Here is a 27,863-nt window from a genome sequence, read left to right as displayed (position 1 = left end):
TGTAATAAGAACTTCCCTACCAGATAAAATCTAAATTAGTTGTCTTCCAATAGTAATTCCCAGATGTCTCTGAAAAAATTGCCCTATTCTTCAACCTCCTTTCACCCCTCTGCAACTATAATGGATAATTATGTAACAGCCCGACTGTAGGGGAAGTTATTTTCTAACCTCAGGCTGGTGGTTGATTTATGCCTTGAACTGTGAACATTTATATCCATTATGAATTTTTATCGGGTCCAATCTAATTCCCTGCACAAATGTATGAATATGTATGTATAACCTTTTCCTGAATCCTGCTAAGTGCTTGGCTTCAAAGATACCATTTCCAGCATGTTTCACAGGAGTACTACTTTTGCCAATTTTAAATTTTGCTTTCATTATTACCATCAGTGTTTGCTTGAGGCACGCATCAGTGGTAGTGATAACCACTAATATCCTTTTCCCCAGTAACTCCCTGCTCTGAACACCTCTGAAGCCCCAGCTGGAGCCTGTGTGCCTCTGCTGGGCCACAAGGTAGCAATCTCCAGTCTGCTGACATTTCCTGCTCCATCCCCCCATAGTCCAGACCTCACCTTTTACATTATCGGTTGATGACAGGCAGAGGGACGATGCTTGCAGCAAATGAAAAGGTTAAAGTGTCTCTAGGACTACTATCATTCTGCTGCACTGTGACTTTCTGAATTTGCAAGGGTCATTACAATTTAACGTCAAGGGAAGAGTTTATTTTGGGGAGAAGAAGTTGTTTTGGACTATGGAAAAGAAATTAATTTTGATTTGTGTGGGGTCAGGTCAAAGAGGTGCTTTTGTGAAACACTGGGGAGGGAGGGCTTAGTCTTGAGATGGGCTGTTACAGCTACATTCTCTTGCAAAAAAAAGGTAGATTATTTTGATTTGCGGGAAATTGGTTATACGTGGTAAAAGAGGATTGGATTAGGAATGATTCTGAATAGAAAAGTAAGAACTATTTTACTTAAAGAAGGGATTTCACTAATGTTTATATGAGCTGACTACTGCCATAAAACAAATAGCTGGGTTTTGATTAGAGGCAAAAGAAGATGGAACAGACTGTAGGGAGGACCATGAAAAGAAAAGAAAATATCTTCCTTTCTCCTCTCAACCCTGGACATTACTAGTGTTATCTGCATTCACAGAAATCTGAAATGCAGGTAATTTCCAGGACAGCCAAAGGGAAGAGGAAACTTTACAAGTGAAATATTGAATAAACTTTGATAGTCCCTGTATGAAAAACCTTGTGTTTGTGAATTCTCATAACATACTCTCAGTAAGGAACTATTACAGGACTGGAAAAGTTAATTTATGATGAACAGGGATATATGCAAAGCCAAAAGAGATATATGGGGTGGTTACAACAGACAGTTGGCAATAATTTCATACAGAGAACTTTGGTGATCATAGTCAGTATAGAGCATCTGTGGATTTAGCTATAAAGCTTCAAGTGTGGTGTAAATTCTTTAGTTTGGGGGTGAGTTCTGAGACAAGGTCTCTTGTTGGTTCACTTAATTATATAATGAACAGCTCTGAAGCTTTTATTTGGATTAAAGTTTCCCTGGAACTCAAGGTAATTTAGATTTGAGGTCTTGGCTCTGGTCCCTTCCCAGCTTGTACTCAATATAAATTACTGTCCTAGAACTATGACATGTTCAATTTATCCTCCATTTCAGATGGTTGAAAAGTGCATGCATAATTCTGTGCATGCCACACTTTCTGTAATCTACTGTGACAAATAGACCAAATGACTGAAACTGCTAGGTAATACACTTTATTTTAGTCACGAACCCACACCCAGCCTTAGTTTAAATACCAGGCATTTGAATTATTTGATTTGAATCAATGCCAAATTCAATCTTATGCAAACTCAGAAAGAGAGAGGGAAAAGAAGTCTTGGTATTAACCCAGTGATTTATGCGTGGGAACATAAAGCAATAACAAGCAGCAATTGATCCAATTGTAACGACAGGAGTGGACCACCATGAAAAATTTGTCAACTTTTCACTGGAGCTACTGCGACTGAGGGGTTGGGAACAGGGCGATGTTTTTTCACACAGTTAATGACTACAAGAAAAGTAGACTCAGGGACCAGGATTCTCAGAATTCCACCTTCTATCAGAAACACTGGTCAAGGTCTATATGTCATGCTCCACTGACACTGCCGTGAGGATCTCCTTTGCACAGTATAATAGAGGATGAAAAATATTCCCATTCTGGAGATAAAAAGAGAAACTACTTATTATCACACCTGTCTGAGATAAATATATATTTTTTCATTATCTAATTCCAAATAACTATATAAAATTAAGAGCTGTATCCAGAAATTATGAACCCTGATGTTGAGTTTTGATCTCCTGGGTCAGTCTGACTTGCCCATTAGTGCCATGAGCTTAGGTACAGGGAGGCAATGTCACCTGAACGTTCCCCAGGGAGAAAGCAGGACTGCCTAGAATTCTGTCAGCATTAGGCACCCCACAGGGATAATGACTTCTAGGATTATTTTATACTCTGAAATATTACTATTTTTCCTAGGGCTATTTTTACTATATAGCAAGGCCATGTTTGCATAACCAATAGCAGAAAGACAGACAACTTTTCAGCTACACTTACTATTCCAATATTCAACTCAACCCAACAAAAGAGACTGCAGTTTTCTTTGCCCACTGGTACCCAGGAAGGCTCTGAGTGAACTTTCTCAGAAATTACACATGGAAAGGTCCAACTCCTTGTAGCTCTTTAAGCAATTTTCTACTCAGCCACAGACCTATCCTCTAATTTGATGCCTCTCGGTGGACGTTTTTTTTCTGAATTGTCATGCCAAACAGTTGTTTGCTGTGTTAGTTTTTTCCCAGAAAGGCACCTGTTCAATTTTAGATACTGTTCAGCCTGTTCCACGTCAGTGGTCTGCACTACCCCTCCGAGAGCCCTGAGCTTTTCACATATTTCAGGCTGCCAGCTCTCTTATGTGCTTTTCCCCAGCAGCCAATTTTGCTCAGAAGCTCTTACAACTGAGCCAACTTCCATTCCTTCATAAAGGAATACCCTCTTGTTATTGCAATTCAGGAGTTCCATAAGAGACTTTTAATGTCTCCAGAGTGTTGTTGTGTACAATAAAATCTTGAATTAAGTTTTACCTAACACTTATTCATGCAATACTCATTTATTGGCAAATTGCATTTGTTTCTGCTGTTGACAAATACTTTTATGTTTATCTCTCATAGCAAAATTACATGACCAGATTAATATAGGCCTGAATAAAATGTTATGTGCTCAGTTTAAGTAGCATCTCCAAGCCTGAATCACTAGAATGTACACTGCCATCTTGTGTTCTGAAGTTCTAGATAATATAAAAATGCACACTCTACATACAGCTTTTCACAAAATAGGAGTTGGCTATATGAGTGGAATCTGCAAGGTTATCAAAAGATGTTTTCTGTCATTTTCTTGTCTTTCTTATAAAATTTAAAATAGCAAGTTTGACTGGTCACTCTGAATTCATCTGTTCTAAGAATTTATTCCTTTTAGTTAGTGATTTGTGGGTAACCCAATTAATAATAATTAAAAAAAAAAATACTACAGAGAAAATTCTGCTATAGCCAAGACATTATCTTTTTTTTTTCTAGTAATAAGGTCCAATATGGACTCCAAGGTATAGCTCTGTTGCAAGGCAGCCTCTGAGCTGGCGTGGAGTTGCCAGAGGAGTTGTATGCCAAAGGCTTCTCCTCTGCAAAAAGGGGGTATGATAGAAAAGAGTGAGGACTTGGTTTTTTAGCTGGAATCTCTCCCTTTGGAGCAACTACAGACTAGATCATTGCTGAGGCTGTTCCAGCACGCACCAGAGGATTGGTCACTTGCTTGCAAGAGGACCTAAAGTGACATTTACCTGCAAAATGAAGAAAGTGAATCTAACATCTCTGGTCCACAGTGTTTATTCAAAATTGGATTAAAAAAAACCCAAACAATGGCTGATCTTGGTGGATGAAATAAGTACTGCATGTTCTTCCTCTGAAAATGATCATTCCTTCTTAACATGATAATCAAAGAAGAATTTTTGTACCTGCATACTTCCAATTGCTTTCACTGTATATCAGTATTTAGCTTTGCCTTTTTATTATGTTTTTATTAATTTTAGCTTCTTTCTTTGATTGTTTAATATTGCAAATGTGTAGGAGCACTCTCAAACAGAGTTAGGAACAATGGCTCTATAAAACTCCAAAGGATTTATTCCACGCAGCTGTTGTTGCCTGAAACAAGCATAAGCAAGATAGGGAAAAGGGTGCCAAAAATCAAATACTAAGCTTAGAGACACCTGGGGCAGGGCAGGAATCAAGGTAACAGATGCCAAGGTAGAATGGCAGAGAACATTAGCAGGGGAGAGAAGCACACTCGGCCTTACTCTTTCAGAAGTTTCCCTCAGGTTAGTTGCTTTCCATGCCAAAAACTTTTCTTTCCACCTGTTTGGCATTTGTTAGCTCACTTGCACATACTTTTGTACATGAACTTACAGTATTATTTGCCGTCTCTGAAAGGCAAACACTTGTGGCACCCATTATTGTCTGGTGCAGGGAGGCCTTCTGTCTCTCAAGGTTATTTTTTAATGCCTTACATGCATAATATACCGTGACACAGAGTTTAAGCAACCTCCCTTTCTTGTGAAATGAGCAGTTAGAATGATTTGAAAGGGCTTTTGCTTCTGTAACAATACTTGTATAATACTTTACTGCTTTTTAAACTTGTCTTCAGAAAGTAACGTGTGTATTGCGGTCTGGTTGCATAACCTCCTGTTCAGTAAGAGGAGAACACTAAAACTGTTTGCACAACACAGTGCAGTCAATGTTTAAGTAATGAGAAAAGCTTACTTAAAAAGGGCTTTGTCATTTCAAAATCTGGAATGCTTTGCTAAGATTGTTAATGCTATTTTATTTACTTTATCTGCCCCTAAGATTCATGCCAGCTTTTTTAGTTTTCTAGAAGAGAGTGATAATTTCTTAATTTACATTCTTCGCTGTGTTATTATCCAAGAGATTTTCAGACAGAAAAAGCTAACTGGCTACATATGAGGAATAATAAAACAGTAACTCAAATCATTATAGAAGTTATGCAAAATAAAGCAGGAAACTGTTTTTTGTAATCTCTGTTCTACTGTAACCTCTGAGGGGATGTACATGTACCTCTCTGTTGATTGAATAACACTGGCTTGTAATAGTTACAGCAAAAGCAGAAGAGGGAAAAGTACTGCAAACAGAGCAGGTCTGGGACGAGAACTGATGTCTTTTGTGTCCTCAGTTCCTGGAGATGTCAGCTGACAAAGCCTGTGACTGATCAGCCTAAGCCTCTCAATCACCCCATGCTCCAGCTTTTGAACATCTGCCAACAGTTCCCATACTGTGTTAGACTGTATAATGTCCTCGCAATGGATGAAAGTTTGTTGTTTCCATCCCCCGTTTGTTTTCCATTAGCTAGTTCATTTGGTCATTGTGGGACCTTTACTGATGCTAGAAGATGCCTGTCCATCAGCCTGCCCATGCTGGTAACTACCCACTGTCTACAAGTTAATGGTGGGAGACAAACCACTAGGGATAGTTCTAAGCACGTGAGTTGCACCTATCCCCTCTGGATGAGTTACAGTATGTTACAGCAGCACCATGTCTGAGCTGCTGGGTTAATCCTGAATGTAAATTTTGGAGAAAGTACTAGCTCAAGTTTAGACTTTCACATTCCCATCTAGGGGTATCCTCTGACCACCTAAAGTCACAGACACTAGGCAAAATTGCAACCACTGGGCACAGCTGGGTCTAGCTAAACCACCAGTGCCCTTGGGAATATCAAAGAACTTTCAGAGAAAGGAAAGCATCAGGGAATGGCAGATAGAGTTTCACTGAACAAAACTTCAAAGCATTTATTTATGTTTTCTCCTGTAATTAAGCTCAATATTTCTAAGCTTTTCAGGGATACAAAGCCTACCACTTTTGTTATTGCAGCCTTTGCCACTCCTGGTAGAAGTAAACTACCCTATATCCCTGGAGCACAGGCTAAACTTCCCCAGAGGCCTTGCATGTATTTTACTACTCAAGGATACTTGTCTGAATAAAAAGAAGATCCACCACAGAGCACAAAATAACAGGCCTTAAATTTAAAGTTTCATAGGTTTTTGGTTTATGTTTTAACCAAGCTGCCTTTCCTTTAAAGTGTCCATCTGCAGGGTTATAAATGATAGTGAGAAAGCCTCTGCTTAGGTTTATTTTGTGTTAGCAAGAACAGTTGGCCATCTGCTGGGTAAAAGGAAGGCTGTGCTTAGGTGCATTTGGAAGCAAAGGTCACAAACAGCACATTCTAGTCCTTTGCCAATGACACATTTAGGCTGTGTCAGACCAGGAAATGCCTTGTTAATCCACCCTGCTTAGTTTACCAGCTCTCCTTAGATTAGAACTCAGTATTGTGCAATTTGAAATGGCTTTCACATAGAGATGCTGTCTATGTAAGATTTTTGCTGTCCCTATACGTGGTAGGTCAAGTGAGATGATGTCGCCAGGTTTCAGGGTACAGCTTCAGCCTCTGTGTTCCAGGACATGAGGCAGGGATGTCTGCATTAGGTGAGGATTCTGGGACCCACAGCTGACCCTGTCTGGCCTGTGCTGGGACTACCTGCAGGGATTTGCAGGGCTGAGGACACTGCAACAAAACTTGCTACAGAGGGACTGAATCAAATCAGCTCATCGCAAGTCAGCACTCCAGAAGTCTGAGAGATGCTTGAGCAGCTGGGCTGCTGCCTCTAGAGTCTTGCTCCATCACTTAGTACATTTTGAAGAGTCCTAGGAGCAAGCACAAGGTAAGATGGTGTGAGATATGAAAGGCTGACAGGGCAAAAAAATAAAAAATTGGAAATATTTTCTTTTAATCCAGTCAAAACATAACTGACTGAAAACTCAAGTAAGATTGACAAGGATTAAGTGTGACTGTTTTAACACAGCCAACAGTGTCATACAAGTCAAGCAAGAGCTATGGAAGGTGGGAACACTTGGCAATTCTGGGATACATGGTATCACCAGGAAAATGAATTTCAGGCAAATAATTTTGTCTTTTTAATTTTTAATGCTTTTTAGAAACCGGTTAGAAGCTGCAATGAAGTCTGTTTAGACACTATAACAAAATGTTTAGAAAATACTCAGCTGATATATAAATACACACTTTAGTTGACTACAAAATAATTGCTAAAAAGCTTTCTGTAAAAGCCACTAAAGATCCAAACCCAGTGCTTTCTGCTCTGAGAGCTGGAGAGGTTGAATGATGTACTGAGCAGTAAATGAGGAGTTTAAACAACTTTCTGGGGGAATAAGACAGAAATGATCTCTAGCCATTTAAGGGAAAATTCAAACACAGGAGAAAAACTCAAATTATGGACTCAAAAACAGGCATTTTAGCTCTGTCTTTCTTACTTTCCTGTGTACCAGGAGTCTCACCCTCTCCAATTCAGCTGAGAGCTGGCATTCTAATAGGAGTAAGGCAGTTTTAATGCTCTTGGTCCGAGCTGCCTTGTACCAAAATGTCCAAGGTAAGTGCTACCATTGTCACAGCAAGACAATTGTCCTGACAATCCCTCTGCTGAATTTATTATCGTGGGTTTATTCTTCCTTCAGTCACAAGGTTGTACTAATTTCCTTAACTGCCCTCTTACAACTAATGCATACATTGGCCAGGAGGGAGTGCTCTAGCAGGGGAGCCAACACTATTATCCCAGAGACTTGATGTTCCAGCCAGCTTGGGAATGATTGCCCTGAGGTTTCTCACCAAGCTGCTTTCAGCTCACAAGAGCATGAGGAATCACTCAATACCTCTTTTTATGCCTAGTCATTAGGTATATTTACAGTAGTACTTTCTCCATCAAAGTCTGGCACTGCTTTCTTTGCCCTCACTTTCTGTTTTACAACTGTTCCTTTGCCTCTAAACTTCCAGTGCTGCAGTGCCGAGGAGCCATGAACACAAGGACAGCTTGTTTTTTCACTTCTCAACACACAAAGAACGTTGTGTTAAAGAGAAAATAAATTCTGTTTCTCTCTCATTTGAAAATGCCTACCTTCCTCAGTGACATCACTGCATGTAATGGAGCAGTAAGCTGGTCCCCTATCAAACAAAGCAAGCAGCAGAGATTAATTATCTCACAAATATTTTGGAGAATCAAGCAGTTCACCCATTTGTGCTGCTCCATTTCCCGTGTTTTCAGCTGAAAGAGCAGGCTGCTGTCTAAATTGATGGCATCCTTTTCAGCTGAGACCAGCTTAATCTATTTTGTGTTCTTCAAAAAAGGAGCTGCCTTTGTTGTCCCTTTTATGCGCCACATTTCTCTATTGAAACAAAGCACTGGTGAACAGCATTGGCCTGACAGTGCCCGGGACTGGAGTCCTCAGGTCTGGCAAGGCAGCAGCAGTAGGAGCATTTAAGGTGTCCTGCTGGTGCAAATTCCACAGGATAAACTGATGGCAGCCTTTAGTTGTATATACTTAATTAAACTTGTACAAGGAGAAAATCAAATATGCAGATGAATTCAAATCACATCATCATCAAGAAGGAAACAACATTTTAAAAAGTCAAAATCAACAAATACCCAATATATCTGAAAATGAAAGGGAGAGAAACTGTCAGGTTGCCTGCTAGTGACTCCCACTATTCGGTCTGTTCTAGCAGTGCTTGCTTACTTATAGGCAAGGTTGCTTTTTAGTGGTTCCTACTCATGACTGTCCACTTTACCCTTCTCCAGGAGGGTCTCTCTCTCCTCACAAAGACAGTTTAGCTGCCTCTGGAGCAGCTGCTGAACTGCTCCAGTTTACAGCCTTGCATATTCAGATAAATTGCCACTCATTTCTCTTAATATACTGTGCTGTAATTTGAAAAATGCTGAAAATTAACCCTTTTTACCAGCATTTCTCGTGCTAAAACTGTTTTAAAAACTGCAACAGATTTGCATCTGAGCAGAAATATTGCTTTTACTCGTACAAATATTCTGTTCAGCTGCCTCTGACTGCCCCAGCCTAAATTAGAGTTGAATCAACATTTGTTTTGTTTCACATAATGACAGAATTAACTACATTTGTTCAAACCTCCTTGATTTACTATCTGATCTCATTATTTAGACTTCAGTATGTCTCTTCCTTCTGTTTTTTCTTTCTCAGAAGGGGCAAAACTGAAGAACTTAGATTCAGTTCCAAGGAAAAGGAGAATGAGGTATGTCAGCTGCGTGCTTCTGCCCCAAACAAAATGCAAATGGTATAGTACTGGCATAATGATAATTTATCCACATGTAAACCATTAAATCACTCCCTTTCTGCTGTGGCTGGCCACCAGTGCAACACCACACGGTGGATGGTGCTCACCAGCCTGTGGTTAAGTTCCCTGTTCACAGCTCTGTGACTCTGGTTCCTCTTCTGCTGACTGTGATTCCTCCTTCCTGTTTCTCTATTCCTTGAGGAACAGCAGAGGTACAACACAAACATGGTACAAGGACACAGAAAATCTTATGTTCGTGGCATTGGCAGTCTCCTGTTGAAGCTTTCTGTGGCACAAGCTCAAAAAAGCCACTGCTGAATGTTCAGTTTGCCTCCATTGTCTTGCCATGTAATTGGGTGCTCAATCCCCCCTTGGCACAGCACAGGAAGAGACCATTAAATGCCCAGTATCACCATGCATTTTTGTTTACACTCTGCCTGATTCTCATCTAATCTTTTCTCATCATCTTTGAATGTATTCTTGAATGTCTTCATTCTGAAAAATTAATTGTGTTAGTCCACTCTATCTCCTTAGTACTTACAAGGAAAGCATCTTGGTTTGTCAGAAAGCGCTTCTGATTTGTCAGTGCAGAGGGAATTTGGGCCAAACTACAAGGAATAATATGGCATTGCAGGAAACTTTGGGGGAACAGCCTAAGAAGGGACTGAATATCACCAGGGGGCTGAAAAAAGATAGAAGTAGAGGAAATTGGGAGAAAGTGGCTGTTTGGGTAAGACTATATGTAGCTTAGTGCATAAACTGCAAATCTGCTGCAGGACATCAGGACTGATCATGACCCATTTCCCCATCAGACCTTAAATGACAGCAATAGTCTTCACTCTTAGCTGTGTGTTGAAAGACTATGGATCTGAATTATAAAAGGATATGGGTGCCTGCATATCAGAACAAATGCAGATGCCTCAGAGTAGTTGTAAACTGCCTTTCATTTTCATGAAGCACTGGAAATTCAGATGTCTAATAAAATTCTCTCTTATTAGTTATAAAATCTTAACTTTCCACTACCTTTAGCTACCTTTACAGGACAATAGTACTATTGCGTGGGAGATAATTATGGAGTAATATAAGATGATATAACAATTACTGAGACAGAGTTAATCTAAGCTGTAGATATTTTGTTCTGCTTTGACATCTAGTTCCCTCAAGATCATGAAAAATCTATCATTTTAAGAAAGGAAAAATAAATTGTTTCACATGGAAAAGTGACCAAACCAATGGCACTGTGAAGGGGACCCTAGAAGTAGAATCAAATACCTCAGTCAAATACAATGCATATTTAAGGTGTGTTTTGTTAATTTTAAAGAGTCACATAGTTATTTGTCCATTTGGGAACAGTTTTTGCATGGTCTATTCAAACACTCTGCTTCTCCCAAACATGGTGTTTACACAATTATATTGCTTAATTTTGTGTCTGATGTTGCATACCTTGGTATTCCCCAGAGCATACTTAGGGAATTGTCTTAAAATGTAATAAACACTAGAAGAAATTGTTCCTTTTCACTAAACTCTGAGGAAGGATTTGCAATAGCTGATTTGTTTGTTAAGCTGCCTTGCTATCTGATCCAGGAAAGGGTTCTTGTGAGTTAGCCACAACACTGAAGTGTTACAGTTTTAACTGAGATATGTCAAACATTTCTGCCAAGTTATCTGATAAATGTCCTTTTCTAGCAGTAAAGAACTCCGTAATAAGATTCAGTCAAGAACTGGACAAATACACTCGGCTGTTCATCAATGCCTTTTTCATATTTTAGTTAAGCTTGTAAAAATCCAACTGACTTAAACTGCATTCAAGCACTCTTCACAGCCTTGTATTTCTCCTCCTCCTGAGATGCTGTTCTCACCCAGAAGTTGTAGAGCTCTTGTCATACCTATAATCTTCTCAAAAGGATATACAAGGATTGAGTTTCTAAGTAAAACACATGCAGCATTCTCTTCCACAATACAGTTTATATGTTATATACCCTTAGTAGTAACAATGGTTATTACAACAAATATGTCTAGGGACATAAACAAGGAAAATATAGAATTAAGCAAATGCTATTATTAGGTAATTTCTTCTTCCTCCTCTAAATTCAGAGAAATTGCAGCAGATTGAGAGAATTGTAGTGTAAAAATTTTAGTGCATCAAACTACATGATTAGACTGGATTATTTAACAAAATGCTATAATATATTCTATTTTCCAGTATGGAGAGAGACTTCTCTCAAGGGCTTGTAGTGACAGGGCAAGGGGTAATGGCTTTGAAATGAAAGAGAGTAGGTTTAGATTAAATACTAGGAAGAAATTCTTTTATCAGGCTGGTGAGATACTGGAACAGGTTACCCAGAGAAGCTGCCCCATCCCTGGAAGTGTTCAAGGCCAGGCTGTATGGGGCTTTGAGCAGCCTGGTCTAGTGAAAGGTGTCCTTGCCCACAGCAGGGGTTTTGGAATTGGATGACCTTTAAGGTCCCTTTCAACCCAACTATTCTGTGATTCTATGATTCTAAGATCTCCCCAGGGGATTGGATGTACATAGAGATCCTAGCAGGATCCTGAATTGATCTGACACTCCATACACATTAGAGCACAGGGGACAGGAGATTGCCAGGATATAGGATTATCAGCACAAATTGTTGAACTTGATTAGTGTTTACTACATCCAGCTTCTTCTACCTCAATTCCCCACAGAATGTTTCTCTACTGTCTGCTGGCTATTAAAGCGATGTATTTTGGGAAAATATAGAAGGAAATCTTTCCAACCATATGTAACTATCCAAATGAGGAGAGTAACATAATTATATGAATTAAATATCTCAAAAGGAAACTACCAACTCTATTCATAAATTCATAAACTGGGCTAAGAAAGGCAACGCTCCTTCTCAAATGAGAATTTTCAGTGTTGCAACACTTCCTGCCAGACTCTTCCACAGGAGGGCATAAAGCTGGAATGAAAACACAGGGGTTCTGAAAGTAAAAGAAGAGAACTGAGAATAGTTATGAGATGAAGTCACCAAGACAAAATGCAGGTATAGAGGAGCTGGAAAGTGTAGAGGCAAATAGTTTCTACAGAAGCTCCCTTGTCAGGCTGGGCAGTTACATTTCACTTTAATTGAGAGCTCTCTTAAAAAAGAGGAAAGAGAGAAAGACTTGGGGCACTATAAAAGAGTGTGCAATCCACACTTGAGCTCCTGTGGGACATGCACCTTGAAAGCTGTCTGTAAATGTCACATTATGCTTAATTTCACTGACCACGCTGTGAGAAGCCATATGTGGTAACTATGTTTGGTTTTACAGAATTGCCTCAGTAAATAAATATGAAAGTTTTTCTCTTGACAGGCTTTCAACATATGTTGCAGAAGAGTGGAAACTGGGCAAGGATATACATTTCTATGCAGAGTTTTCTAAGAAGCTTGCTTTTCTTCTCTTCAATTATTTGGATGCAGCAGGACTGTCATTACAGTAGAATGAAGAAGGTGAAATGAGTTCATTGGGAACCTGCAAATATGTACATTGATAAACATATCTGCCACTTGCTACCAGTGACAGGGCATAACTGGTTTTACTACCAGAAGTAAGCAGAAGAAACTAACAGAGGTGCATCTCATTATGTTTGCAAAGGCCAACCTTGAACTGACAGATGTAAAAACTTATCCATGCATACAGATAACAATTTAGTAAGTATTTTTCTTTCATGCAAAATGTGGTATACAGAAAAGTCGGGTCTGGAGTTACTAGTACATAGATAATAGCAATATATTACTAATAGCTCTGCCTTGGGACACCAGTGGAAAGCTTAGTGAAGTCACAGCAGTTTCACAGAGGAGTCTATATACATTTTAAAATATATTATGGACAAAGACTTAATACTTGATTCTCAGCGATCAGCTCTTGTTTACAGGCTCACTTTTAAGCTCTCGCTTTTCTAAGCTGTTCAGGTTACCTTATTGACTGAAAGCTGAAATAGTTGATCATCTTTTATACTTTCTCTCTTTAACAGGGCAGAGCTGACCACCATGTTCAAAAACATCTGCAGTTTTTGTATGTTTAAAGAGAGAACATGCTGCCCACTAACTACTAACCTTTTCCATGTAAAAAAGGTCAGCTTCTAGTTGGAGATCTCTAAATAGGAAGTTTCAGTCATGATCCATGCTCTGAAGGCTTTTATCATCTTTTTCCTAGTTTCACTCCTATCCTTGTGTAACCTTTCAAATCCTGGCTGATCCCTGCCAATGGCTTGAGGTCCTGCAGGCTTCTCCCTAGCTCTAAGCTCTGAGACCTGGGCCTTTCTTCTTCTGTGGCATGGCACTGAGGCTGCCTATAAGATGAGCTCATAAGCTGGTAGTGTATGGATGAATTGATGGATGGATGCAGTGCCTTTTCCCCATGGTCTGATGCTATAAAAATGGCACAATGCCTAAGTAGGCCTTAGAGAAACTGGCTACTTCAGAAAAACGTCTTGGCCCACTCAAATATCAACAAAACTCCTCCCAGAGCATGAATTACTTGGTGTTGAATGACATGTTCATGAATGTGTGTAGGCTTTCTTTTTTTTTTTTATCCTCTGGTGAAAAAATGACTAATCCAAAGGCTATTGAAAGGGCTTATGCCTTCCCCCCCTTTTGTTGCCTAAACAGCTTCTTCTGAGTTCATGATTCAGCTGTGGATGTCCCACGCCCATCCTTTACCTAGGGTAGCCAAAACCCCACCTCTTCTGTAGGTGGGGTTTTTGTTCAGGGGTACAGAGCAAAAAGGTGTGCTAATACATTAGTGTCAATCACATCTGAATAGCAGCTGAACTGGAGAAAGCGAGAACATCTGAAACACCCCTTATTCAAGCAGGTGCTTCCTTCTGTTTAAACCTTGCAACTCAGTGAAGAGTCTTGAAAAAAAATAGTTTCTACTTTTCCATTTTTCAAGGAAGCAAAGGATTTTTTATGTTCATTTTCTCAATTGCTAGTCATACAATACTGTTCTTCTGTTGCCCTCAGAAGCAGTGAGGCAAAGCAAGAATTATAACTCAAAGCTGTGCTACTGTAAAGTGAAAAATAAACAAAAAAAATCCCACAACTTTTTTTCTGCTACTTACTCAGTAAAGAAAAAGCACAGGTGTTTACTACAGCACTGCGATTCCTGCCAGCTTCCGCTGGAACTGGGAACTTTCTCATGTTTCAATAAAATTTCTTTGAAATGTTTCAAAATTCTTTTTACAGTTTAAGCTGAACACAGTACTCTACCTTCTCTTCTAGATGCATGTACAGTTGCTATTTCAGCCACTTGTAAGTTGCTGTATCCCATCAATTAATTTTCCACATCTGATACCTACATCTCAAGGGCTACATTAGGTAATTCTCAAAATTTGTTGCAGAACTTCATTCAAGGCAAGATTTATCAGAAGAGTCTTTTCTTTCCACAACCTGTGTACGGGTTGCGCAAGAGTGTAGTGTTTGTCTTGAGCAGCAAGTTTCCTCTGTAGTCTCCCATGGGGCCACTGCATAATAGAGCTCTGAGACACCTTGTTATGAAGACCTCTCTGAAAGTTTAAAGTACTCTGGCCACTTTATTTTGTATTACACTGTAAATTGTCTTTAAACTATGTTACTTAAATATGCCAATGTTAAGAATTCTGGAAATGAGTGTCTTTGATGACATGAGGAGTGTTACATTGATCTGGCATCTCACTCATGCAGATGCACTCGGGTATGTGGGAAGGACAGCTCATGGAATGACGAATGCTGCTGCTTTGGCTCAACAACGCGTAGAATACTTCCAACTACCACCTTGTAGATCTGCTGGTAATTTTACTGACATCATCTCGTTCTCTTTGGTGTCACAACCATATTACTTTTAAAATTGTGTTTCCTAAGTTTTCTTCTCAGCACTCTTACTTATGAGACAGGCTTTATATGATTAAATTATACATATTTTTTGAAAATATGCTAGTGGTTCACTTCAGGAGAGTTAGAAACAGCAACCTCACAATGCAAGAGCACACTATGTTACTGCTGCTTTTTGTGAAGATTGCCATCATTCCAAGGGAGCCAGGGATTGCATGCAGAGCGCTGATAGGAACTCAGCATTCTTACTGTAAGAAAAGACCCCTCTTGCGCAAAAACAAGGTGTCACCTTTGCTTTGCGTAAGACAAGGGCTCTCTATGGTTTCCAAACCATACCACCATGTCTCCACCATTCCCAGTTAAATCTCCACCCACACACATACCTAAAAATTAATTGGGAACTTTTTTGAAATTAAGTTGTGAGGTGGTGACAAATATTGCTTATCAGATATTAGTTGAATTCAGTTTTTCACTGGGAACCTCTATGACTAGGATCAAATAAATGAGCAATGGTCTCGTTATTGTTCTGTACAAGTGATTGTGATACAAAGAAACATTCTAGGAAAATTTGAAGCCCACTGTAATGGATTTAGTATTTATTTGCCAGCATTCAGCAATGTGGAAAGTTTTAGATAACTGTGACTTAAAGTCCCCCCAGCTATATGCAGAACTTCAGTAAACAGTGTGAATGGAAACTCAGTCGAGATCCGTGTTTGTTCCCTGCAGACTGCCTCCACAGCATCAGACAGCTAAATGTGGATATGCATGAGTTAATCCAGAAAGTTGTATACGAATTATTCACAGGGGGGAAATTTAACTCCATAACCAAACTAACAAACTGCCAGAACAGCTGTTTATGTTGTAGTAATACCAAAAACCTAACCTAAGGCTGAGATCCCATTGCAACTAGCGCAATCACTGCCCTAGGAAAATTACAAGCTACTTTCTAGTCAAAGTATACAAAGGGCATAAAATCAATTAACAACAGTGAGAATACAAGCAAAACAAATAGTAATAACACCTGGGTGGCTTTTATGTACTGCTTTTTATCAGTAGGCATTACAGAAGTTGGTCCTACATTGTCACACAGTCCTTAGTGTATTTTCAGATCAGTCTCTCTAGGGAGATACTGTTATCCTTGGTTTATATATGGGGAGCTATGACTCCGAGAAGCACAAATATTGCATGCAAGGTAGGGAACTGAACCAAAGTCTCACTGCTTGTGCACTCCATACTGCTCCCTGGAGAACTTCCTGCTGGTTGCTTAGCAAAAGGAAAGGTATTGTGTTGAAGTATCATGGGAGGAATAGGTACCTAATCAAGGTTCAAAAGAGGGTAAGAGCTTTATGAATTTTCATGTGATTTTATTTCATATACATAACAAATGTATGAGGAAGGAATGAACAAATAAATCAGCAATTATTGACAAAATGTCATTATGAAAATATCAGTCATCACATAGATACTAGCATTCCATTCAAGACTTCCAAAAAGCTAGCTGGTGCCAGTCAGCTGCAAAAGCTGATCATGAAAGTAGGTCCTGTGTGACAACTGAGTAGGCTTCACCAGTGGGACCTACTTCATGTCACAGAGAAAATGGTGGAATTAATCTGAGGTCATCTAGCCCACCTCTGTGTCCTGAGCTGAACTGCTTATAATGATATAATTTCTGATAGATGTATGTTGTCTATTCTTAACGCTTTCTAACTTGGCCTCTACTTAGGCAAACTACAACAGCTTTTCATTTTCACTGCCATTAGAAAGCACTCTAATGCTAATACTGAAGTTACATCTTGCAGTTTGAGCTCATTATTTCTCACTAACCTAGCTGGGACATGAAGGGCAGATTGATTGCTTCCTTTCACTTCATAGCAGTCTTTTACATATTTGAAGACTGATAACCTATCTTCCTTGGTCTTTTTTAAGGGATTCAGTTTGTTCAGCCTTTTTTCATTCCCTGATAGAAAAAAAAACCCCTCTTATCATCTGTTCTCCTTTAAATTTTTTCCAGTTCCCACATCTGTTCCTGAGTGGAAATCCAAAGCACTCTGGTGCATGAAGGCAAATTCCTAGTAGCAGACAGCACCTGAGGCTAGCATGAAATCTGCATCTCCCCTTAAATCCCAATTCTTTTCCCTCTTCAAAGTGATGCTACAAGGTGAATCCCAGATGTTCCCACAGGGCCCAAATACAGTCAGGATTGAGGTTTTGACATGATTGACCCAGTGATGGCTATCCCAGATACAGAAGGGGTATATTCCCAGCAGTCAGTCAGCATTCATTTCATGGTGTGTGTTTACTGGGGGAAGCAGATCATCGGGAGCCTGGAGCATCCCTTCTAGGACTCCATGGCGTGGGAAGAGCAGGCAAGTTATACAGGCAGAGACACTTGGCTCAGCAGCCCTGCACTCAGCAGGGCCTTCTGCCCCTGTCAACAGCTACGATAAAATCTGTAACTCCTGTAGGATTATCTGCCACCTCACCGACCTATTTCTTAAGTAACCCACCTATGTTATTGCCATTAATTAGCATTTCATCATTAATTTAGGCAATCCTCGTCTCTAAAGGACACCTTTGAGTTCTCTCCGGTGTGTTCAGCGATCTAGCGGGGCTGTAATTACCCCACGAGACGTGAGATATCGCTAACAAACGCCTTTTCTCTCTCTCTCTCTCTCCGGTTTCCTCACGCAAGCCCTACCCTGCTGAGGCAGGGAGCTCTAGCAATACGGAGGAAGGCAGGAAAAGAGGAGCGAAGGAAGGCAGCGAGGCAGAGCGGAGCGGTGCCGGAGCAGCCCGGTGCTGGCTCACCCCGCGCGGCCCGGCTCGGCCGCGTCGGGCGGTGCCCGCCGGGCCCCTCGCGGGGAGCGCCGGGCGGCGCCTTCCGCCCGCGCGCCCTCTCACCCGGCGGCGGTCGCGGCACAACACGGAAGCGATGGCGGCCGCGGCCGGGGAGGCAGCGGGAGGCGGCGGCGGCTCCCCGTCCTCCGCCCGGCGGCGGCTGCGCATCATCTCCGGGCACCTGCGGGGCGCCCCGCGGGCCCCGGGGCGGGGAGCGCTCTCCCCGAGCCCCTGCAAGGCGCAGGGCGCCTCCGCCGGGCCGGCCTCCGGCTCCATCCCGAAGAAGCGGTGGGTGCGGGCGGGGTCCCCGCGCCGGGCCAGGCGGGCTCCCGGGGCCCTCGGCGGTGGGTGCGGGTCGGGACCGGGGCAGCCCGTGCTGCGGGCGGGGGTCTCGCTCCCGCCCGGGGACGGGCGCGGGCTGCGGGGCCCGGGGAGGCCCCGCGTGGGCCGTGCGGGGGTAGCGGGGCTCGAATGGGTCGGGGCGGCGGCCGGGGGGGACGAGGCTGATCCCAGTCGCGGGTGAAGTGTTAACGCTGTTCACCGCTGTATGGACTGGTGGAAACCGGAGGTAGGTGGTCTTCAGCCCCTTATCTGCTTCTGTAGTAAGTGGGTTTGTGTTAAAATGGAAAGTCGTCATGGTCACCTTAATAACTGAAGATGTGATGGAGAAGTTTTGTTTTTATGAGATACTTTTGAAGCTGCTCTAATGAGGAATGCAGCACGTGTGAAGAGCAAGGTCTGTGTATGGGCTCTCAGTCCCACCCTGTTCTCAGGCATGTGAAACCTTCAGCTGATGTGAGTGCTGTCAAAGTTTCTTAGATATGAATAATTTTAAACACATGAACTACTTTTTCATGGTTTTGCTATACAGAGCAGTAAGGAATCTGAGGTCATGTGAGACCAAGAGAAGACATAGTCAAATTCCCTAGTTTGTTCTAGGTCTAGTTCTAATTCTCTGTTTCACTGGCTCTTGGATGTATTTTTCTACTAGATTGTTTTTAAATGATACAGTTATAATACCATGATATAATTTCATGTAACTTATTATGAGGCTCTCTTTCTGTTGGGGTGGACTTGTATTAATTTTGTGACTAGTTTTTCTTCCCCCCATTTCTCAGATGTGGATTTTCTATGTAGGCATTGGCTTGCTATCTTATTTTAAGATTTAGGTTGTACACAACCTATTGCTTTCCATTGAGCTGTGGACAGGGACTAGTATGTTAGTGCATGGGGACTGTCCAGGGGCAGATTGGGCAAGCAGTTGATTAGGATAGTTGTTCCTCCTTTGAGGAAAACCCATGCAGGCCATGCTTTGCTCTCAACCTTGTCAAGAAAAAAGCAAGAAACAGCCTGAGTTATTCTAACAGGCCATCTGTGGCCCAGGGCCACAAGCAGAATCTGCCTGCTTTGATAGGACTGAGATGTCATGCACATGTAGTCAAATCTGAACAGTTTTGAAAGCTTTTAATTCTCACTGAGGGGAATTCTGCTCTTGCAGTGCTGCTCACTGGGACAAATGGGTCATTCCAAAGATAATGTCTTCCATATTGAGTTTTTCTTTGGTTTGAATTTAGGAAGAAATCACTGTTTCTGAAAAAATATCAGTTTAGCTAGTTTTCAGAGATTTATTTTAAATTGATTATTGTGTAATTTCTATGGCCAGTTATTGCATCCATGAAGAGCAGGAGAAGCAAGCTTTTGTGAATATGCATGTAACCTGAAGGAAGGGTTCTTTCTCCATGGAAACACAGACTTAGGAAATTTAACACTTGTACTTCTACAAGATATTGACATTGCTCTCCTCAGTAGGATTTTCTGTAGGTTCATAATGGATTACTGGTTTTACTCTACTCAGAATAAAAATTATGTTGCTTCAAGGAACTTAGGATCAAAATGGTACAACTGCTGGATACTTTGCTGTGAGGGTGTAAGGGAGATGCTGGAAAGCTTGGTCTGTGCCATAGGTACAACTGTCTTGTATTTAGAGCCTACCCTTTTTTATGTATAGAAACAAGAAAAACTAAAAGGGAGTTTTAGCTCTGTCTTGAGGTTCCATCTGAACATCTGAGATGTGGTTGAAATATGCTTAAGATGTTTCATGTGAAAATTCTGATCATTAAGTATAGCTAAGATGTGAGGATCTTGGTTGAGTTTGTGTTTGAGGATAATATCAAGGTTTTGGAGTGATGGGGGATAAAGACAATTCTGTTACCTACACTGATTTGGCAAGTGATGAACACCTGAGTCCTGTTCTAGTGCCTACCAGCTAATTTGGAGTTGTTTTTTGTTTGTGAGACCTAGAAGGCTGATTGAAAAATCTAGTAAAAATAACTGATGTAGACGCAATGCATGGCTTTTATCAGCAGTGTTAGGACCATCCAAATCCAGATGCTGTTTTCTTGCAGTCTTCTGCATGCTGAGTCAGCTCTTCTAGCTCTTTTGAACTATTATTTTGTTTCCCTAGCAAAGCTACAGCCAAAAGTACCTTAAGCAAAATTTTTGTTCATTACACCTGTTGCATCTTTCCTGTAGTGTTTGAAATAGCGGCAAAGCTACAGACACTACTTTAGCAGATTTAGGTGCACTCTCGTCATGTTGCGTTTCTTCTGCAAGGTAGATGGCTTTCTTTGATGAAAAAAACCCTTTGTAGTACTTCAGGTCCATGATCACAGACATTTTTTTCTGGCTGCTTTTCTAATAGTCACTAGACAGTGACCTCTAGTAACATGGCTTTCTTGTTGATAGTTCAGAGACCAAAGTGCTAAGGATCTTATCCAGACATTATTTGTCACCAGCAAGGGGAAGAAGAGTATGTGGAATTGACTGAAAGTCTGTGGGTCTCATCAAACTGTTCCTGTTTCCAAATAAAAATGCCTCTGAACAATACATTTGCAAATTGATGTGTTTAAAAAGTAGAAAGTGTATTATAATCTTTAAAATTATGATTATTGAGATGGGAAAATTCCTCAAAAGACAAGCAAATATCTACTTGTCTGAGTATCTTCTTGAGAGAAACCTTAGGTACTATAAGGGTAAAGAGATGTTACTTTGTAGTGGCATTCCTGGCTTGAATTTAATATTTTAATTGAGTGATGCAGTGAAACATGGGGATCATAGTTACACAATGTGTGTTGAAGCCTTAACAGGATAATAGGCATGCTGAAACACTTATTAAAAAAATTGAGCTGGAAAATAACTCTTCCTTGAAATTACTTTTTCTGAACTTTCATGGTAGGCTGTTGACTTCTGTTGACTGGTTATTAGTAAGCTCACTTTGCTGGTGAGACTTGAGTTAAACTTATTTAATCTTCAAAATAACTGTATGTACACGAAGTGTTCAACTTGTACTGTTTTGGAAACAGGTGCTACAACTCCCTAGAACACAGTTGTACCAGAGTAACTGTTAGGTATGCTGGAAAGTAAGGGTGCCGCAGAAATGGAGCATTCACTGATGTTGATCTTGTCAAAATAGCTTGTGTTATAACTTATTCAAGTCAAACTTTAAATAATTTGGTCTTTGTTAAAAGAGATAATTGATTTAGTTGAAATGTTAACTCAGTAGCCTGTAGGCATAAAATTTTTTTCTGCCCTGGAGCAAAAGAAAGCAGGACAGGATCTCGTGATTATCCTGTCTCTTTGTGTAGAAGCTGCTTTCCTGTGGGATGAAGAGAGGCTCATGAATATCTTTTAATTATTATGGGCATACTGTTATCCAGGGTAAACTAAGGTATAGCCAGCTGACTGCTGTGTATGAAGTTCACAGGTTGTTCAGGGTAATGTGTTAATGTCACCATACCTTCATATAGACTCTTGCAGTTCTTGCTGTAGTTCCTGCTAATGATTATGACTTTATTAAGCAGAAAGATGAATTAACTCCTAAAGAGTTGGTACTACTTGAATTTAACAAGTGACATCAAAGAGCATTCATATCTTACTCCCAAAATTCACACCCATCTTTATTATAAAGACGTAACTCTTTAGACAGCAGTGTTTAAGCAACACTTGATGCTGAACTGTATCCTGGTATAGCTGATTTCTGAGCTTAAGGTGGTGGAAATTTAGGGCAAGGAAGGAAAGGGCTGGTGCCACTACAGAGTCTTAAGAAATTAGAAGAGTAAGAAATCAAAAGAGCCTGTTGCATTGGGGAAGGTGTGGCAGTTCACAGGAGGTTCTGTGATTGCATCAAAGCAGTTAATTGTTAGTTGAGGTTGATACTTGAAATAGAGGAGCAGATAAAGATTCTCATATGGAGACATTATTCTGATGAAAAAGTGTCATAATCTGATGGCAAATGTGACTTCCTATGCAACAGCAATTCCTGTCTGGCATCTAGGTCCAAGTAGTAGCATGTCAGGCAGATGAAATGTAAGAAATCTGTAAAAATTTAAGTAATACAATATTTATGGTAAGGTCATTTGATACCAAGTAAGCCAAAATGGATATATGCATTAGTTAAGTTTGATTAGAAAAAAAACCTAAATAAAAGTGTAAAGTATGTTTAATATGTAAAGTTCAATATGGATTATTGTATGAAAGCAAGTAGCAGTTTATGGTGAAACCTGAAAGAATTTTTTAGATCAGCTTCTTGATGTCTACTGAAATCTGAACCGTTATGTACAAGAAAATGAATGTGTATATATAGTTGTTTACTTTGCCTTGATGTGTTTATTTAAACTGAATAGAATTAGAATAATCTGTTAATGCAATAGACTAGAGTAATTACTTGGACTAGAAGCTACTTTGAGCTGAAGTAAAGTAAGGAGATCAGTAGTGTAAGAAGTTGCAGCCTACTAGACTTTCCTGAATTGTTAGAGTACTTCTTTGTAGAAAACAAATAATGTTGAGTATTAAAAATGAATTGGTCTTCAGGGTTGATAGCGAAGGCCAGAAAGTTTTCTTTGGTAGTTATCTCATATATTTGCTACAGAGCATGCTAAAAAATCCTCTGTGGAATAGGTAAAACAATGTTGTCCAGGAACTGAACTTATTTTGCTTTTGCAGATTAATGGCAGACAATTGATTCCTTCATTAAGTTGTTTCTTTTAAGATAGCAAAGCAGATATCCTAGTTTTGCAAGTTTTCAGGAAATCCTTCTCAGAGAGCTGATCTCTGGTGTTTGAAAAATCTTTAAGTGCTTATTCATTTACTGCCTGGAAGTAGCCATGTGTACACATTTTTGTAGTTGAGCAGTTTCTTCAAAGATAAAAATGAAGCTAGTGTCAACTGAAGTAGTAGGTGGAATAGATGGAACTTCTAGTAAAGTATTCTGTTGCATAAGAATCATCATTTGGCTAAGTGTGTGCTGAGAAGCGTGGTTATAATGTCTTGGTTTTCCTCAGTCTTTAATTTTCCCTAATTGACTTAAGCTTTCTATGAAAGAACACTAGAGAAACACCAATTTCCTTATTCCTTGGGGCTTTGTTTATTACAATGTGGTGAAATGAAGAGTAATGAAATAGTCAAGGCTAGGAATGAATGTAAGGAAAGTGAACATTTGTTTTGTCAGAGTAGTTTAAAGAAAGCACACTGCTTTTGAGTACCTAAGCGCTGAAGTCTTATGCCTAAAATCTTGTTGTCTGTGTTTGCTGCTTACTGTAGATTTAAACTGTAAATATCAATGCAGGTTTGTGTTGTCATATCGGATGTTCAGCAAACAGAATAACAACTTAATCGGTGTATGTGCAGCTGCAGAATCTTATCTCAAAGTGTGGGCTACAGAACCTGAATGTGTCTAAGGTTATAAAACAGATGTTATTTGACTTCAGATTTGAAAATGATTATATTGGATTTGCTTCAGGGAAGATCCTCCAAGAAGGAAGAAGTATAAGAATGACAAACATAGTAGGTACCCTCTGCCTGCAGCATGGCATTCTTCTCCAGATAAATGATGCTTTCACAAAGCAGTTCTTGAAGGGATTCCTGGGGTTGCATTCTCTTTCTTTATTCCAGACACCTGATACTAATTTACTACTGGCTTCAGAAACACTCTGTAGTGTTGCTTACTTGGTTGAGAAGTGTCACTGTATAATCCAAACAGAGAGAGTGCTCCAGAGGAGAGGGAGAGGGATCTGGTATCACCTGTGGAAAGGATTCTGAATTTCCAGCTGGGGGTCTGAGTTGGTGACCCAAACTCCGGCTGAGGTGGGCTTTGACAAGTTGCTCTTTGGCTAATGTCTTATCGCCATAATGTTGCCTCGGCATTACTGCACTCATGCACTGAGTTTTGCAAGAACTCTAAAACCTTTGTTACAGTAGGCAAATACTGGTGCTTAAGCCCATGTGGTAGCCCTTAAAACTGCCATTTTAAACTAATTTCCTAGAATCTGCTGGTTTTTGCATCATGCAACAGAAGTGCCTGTGAGTATTTTAGGTATATATGATTTTAATGCCGAGCATGCGCTGATGATTGAATTGAAAATGTCGGTGGTTATCCTGAAGAAACTGATGTGAGCATCTTCACTTTGCTCTGCCTAAGCTGTATTTATCCAGCTGGGTTGAACTGCAGTTTCATCGTGCTTCTCTGAAGAAGCATTGGATACCTGTGGAGAGACCCTGGGCTTGTCCTTCAGTTTCCTAGGGAGAGACAAGAACTTTTTCATCCTGTCACTGTGCTGGTCACTAAAAATGTGAGATTTGAACCGTGCTGGCAGGTTCAGTTGTGTTGAAATAGTGAAGGTCCGAAGGCTTCTTCCTGCCTAGCTGTGTGACTGGATGCTTCAGGAGCACTAGCTCAGCTGGTGGGCCAGGGGACACCCTCCTGCCTCCCTGACTGTAAAAATCCTTATTGCACTGAGTCAAACTAATAGTTCAGTGTTGGGCATTGTAATGAAAGTGAAATGTTTAAATTCACTTAAACTAGTTACGCTGTGTTAATCTCTTATCATCACTGTTTCCATGGTAACTTGTTTTCTTTCAGGTTTTCTCCCTCAGGCAATATAATTTCATGTATGTCTATATAAAAATATATACACATTAAAAAAGTTAAGCAAGGTTTGATTTATACTACTTCATACATTTCAGTAGTGAATTTCTGTCTTTTAAGTTAGAAGGCAAGAACTGGTCATTTTTTACTATCTCTGGCTAAAATATTCCATGTTTCTATTAAAAATGAGAGAGTTGGTGAGTTTGATATTTTGTTGAAGCCAGTGTATTGAATAGGAAAGGTGTTGTCTTTAAATAAGATGGTTTGGGTACAATACTGAGTAACATTTAGTTTAAAACAAGAATAATATCAAATGTAGGTGAGAGTCTTTGATATATATATTCTTGGAAAGGAATTTGGGAAATAAAACAGAGGGAAGTGTAAATTATATCTTGCTACATATACAACATGTGTAGCGTGAACATGTCACTTGACTATGTCAAACTGAGCATCTTTCTTTTTCCGGGCTGGAACATGAAACTTCCTAACGTGTTTTGATGTATTCAGATATTGTTCAGAGCATTCAGATATTATGCAGGGTGTTCAGGTTAGGTTTCTTTCATTGTTACTTTAACATTTAGCAATCAAGTTCTTGAATTTTTGAAGAATGAGGATAGAAACTATTACAGCAAGATGTTTCAGATGGTACAAAATATTCATGTGTTAGAAGACACATAATTTGTAAGAGTTTAAGTATAATGATGGCACGTATCGGTTGCAGATCAGCATGTGTTGAAGTCCTTTGGTCTCAGAGACAGCCCTGGATACACTGAGTACTTGGACATGGAGGAAGCTTTTAATGTGTGCTTAAGTCTGCAGATGCTCAGCAGTTTTTTCTGCCCTTTATATTTGTCTGGAATATGAATTTAACAATGAGATACTGGGAATAAAAAATTTGGCAAATGTAGAAGGCTATGTGTGTTGCTCAGTTGCAGCTTGGGTCACTCTTGAGAGCCAAGGTAAACATGATGCACGATGCTAATCTGGCAGGCAGCTCTGATTGCTGCACTAGGGCATTAGAGGGCAGTGGGAGTGCTACACTGGAGCTGGGCTGTGAAAAGCATTTTCTAAGGAATGGCAACTGTATAAATAATACTGAATAAGGGCAGTATGAAAATGCCAAGGAAAGAGTGCTGTTACAATATTTAAAAACTTTGTTTTCTTGCTTGCCTTCTGTTTCTTATTATGTTGTCAAATTACAGTTTTAATTTCCAAATGTGAGATGGAAAGACAAAGAAATGTAGAGCAGGTGGGTGTTACAGCCTTACTTGAAGGAGCTGTTGTAGTGAGACAGACCTAGGGAAGAGCAACCTACACCCCTGGCTTCATCTTGCAGAGCTGCTTGCACTTCTTCTGAATAATACATCAACTAATATGTAACACTCTTCCAAAAAGGTCAGTCTTTGAATTAGATGAGTATGACACTGATATTGCCTCAGTAGTCATGGAGGCCTGCAGATCTCCTCTGAATGTCTTGTGCTTTTCTTTGTACTGAAGGTAATTCTCTTGAGTCTTGAGGTTCACCAGCTCTTGCCTGTGAAGAGCATACCTTTCAAATGGCATGCAAGAAGATCTGAACAGCTTTGTCTTCCTGCGGTGTGTCAGTTACAGATCAGAGCTGACCGATCAGCCGTTCTTTTAAAATCTGGCCTTTTTAGGCTTCTTTATTTTAGGGAGCCACATGCAGTATTTCCTCTGACTTGTTCTTGGTGTGTATGCATGAAGTGCTAGAAACTGCAGTAAGTAAATCAAACCACAGTTCTTAAACTGACAGTACTCTGGTATGGTGGAACAAAAGAATAAATGTAAGATGACTCATTCCAGAAACCGCCCTTCCTGTCTCCAGAAAGAAACCTCAGACTTGCTCAGTATAGTTTTGAATATAAAAATTAAATGCATAAGCTTTTTGTTCTGGTGTTTACCTGTCACAAGATATAATACTGCCCATTGTGTGTGGTGATGTGGAATCTCCTGACTTTGCATTATGAGGTAGCCAAGACGTTTTAGAGTCAGCTATTGTTGTACAAACATGCGAACCATTATTTTTGATTTTAATTTAGTTATTCTTATCACACCAATAACAGGAGCTGTGTTGTCTGGCAGAGTAAAGCTTTGTGCACTTATTTTATTCAGAAATAGTTCAACCTGAAAATAAACTCTTTGGAGTTAAAACTCAGACTCTGTTCTGTATTTTAAAGCCTGATGAAAGTGCCAGGTAGTTTAACACCAACCTAGGAAATGAAGCCTTTAGAAAAGGCAAACAACCGGGATTGCAGTCAGCTAAGCAGAAGCTTAGCAGACCTCATATCTGGGTCTGTCTTTGGTCCCTTAATTAATAGTACCTCCCCATAATTTTTTGGGAGGTATCTATCTCTACTGACAGCAGGACTAATGATAGTTTCAAAACTGATAATGTACAGGTTATCTCACGTTACCAGTTTCTTTAGGGCCTGACCTTTTGTGTCTTCAGCTTTGCAGCTAGTTTCTCTAGCCTGTTTCAGGCATCATACTTGGCATATTTATTTTGGCACTGCTTTGCAAGAGGACTTCCCTCTCTAAATTAGGGGGAAAGCTGTTCGAGCTTTCCTCAAATTTTGCTTATTAATGTCAAGTCTGGTCTGACTTTACAGGATTCAACCAACTCCAGAGTTCAGGTATATAGAAATACTACGTTTAGTCAGCAGAGGGAGAAATCTTACCTTCAGGAGGACTGCATTTGAGTGGAACATTTAGTTTAAAAAAATAAAATAAATGCCACTTGAATTGACCAATTCTGGGTCAGCTTGTTCTCAGCTGGGAACAGCTCCACTGTGTATGACTTAGTATCTTTGTGGAACTCGGTATAAATATATGCAATATTTATAAATATACCTATGTAGAAATAAGTGTAAAAATAGATAAGTCTGCATAACATGCTTTAAGAACCCTTTTTGATAATCTGTCATGTCAGCAAGACAGCACAAGGCATTCCCAGGCAGTGGAACACGAGTGGATCCTTGCCC

At 40.1% G+C, this 27,863-nt stretch overlaps 1 protein-coding gene across 2 annotated transcripts in view; it reads left to right on the top strand.

The window, feature by feature from the left end:
* The first annotated feature begins 18,033 nt into the window (after window positions 1–18,033).
* AGPS (alkylglycerone phosphate synthase) overlaps window positions 18,034–27,863 on the top strand; it is a 55,041-nt gene continuing 45,211 nt past the window's right edge. For both annotated transcript variants that reach the window (XM_027678470.1, XM_027678469.1), the window contains exon 1: window positions 18,034–18,227. In XM_027678470.1, coding sequence (XP_027534271.1) covers window positions 18,034–18,227 — 194 coding nt within the window. The remainder of the gene's footprint in view (window positions 18,228–27,863) is intronic.

This window comes from Neopelma chrysocephalum, unplaced genomic scaffold (assembly GCF_003984885.1).
Source record: "Neopelma chrysocephalum unplaced genomic scaffold, ASM398488v2 Primary Assembly neopelma1_44, whole genome shotgun sequence".
NCBI classification, from domain to species: Eukaryota; Metazoa; Chordata; class Aves; order Passeriformes; family Pipridae; genus Neopelma; species Neopelma chrysocephalum.
Note: the sequence above shows the minus strand (reverse complement) of the source record. Positions and strands in the feature narration are given on the sequence as shown.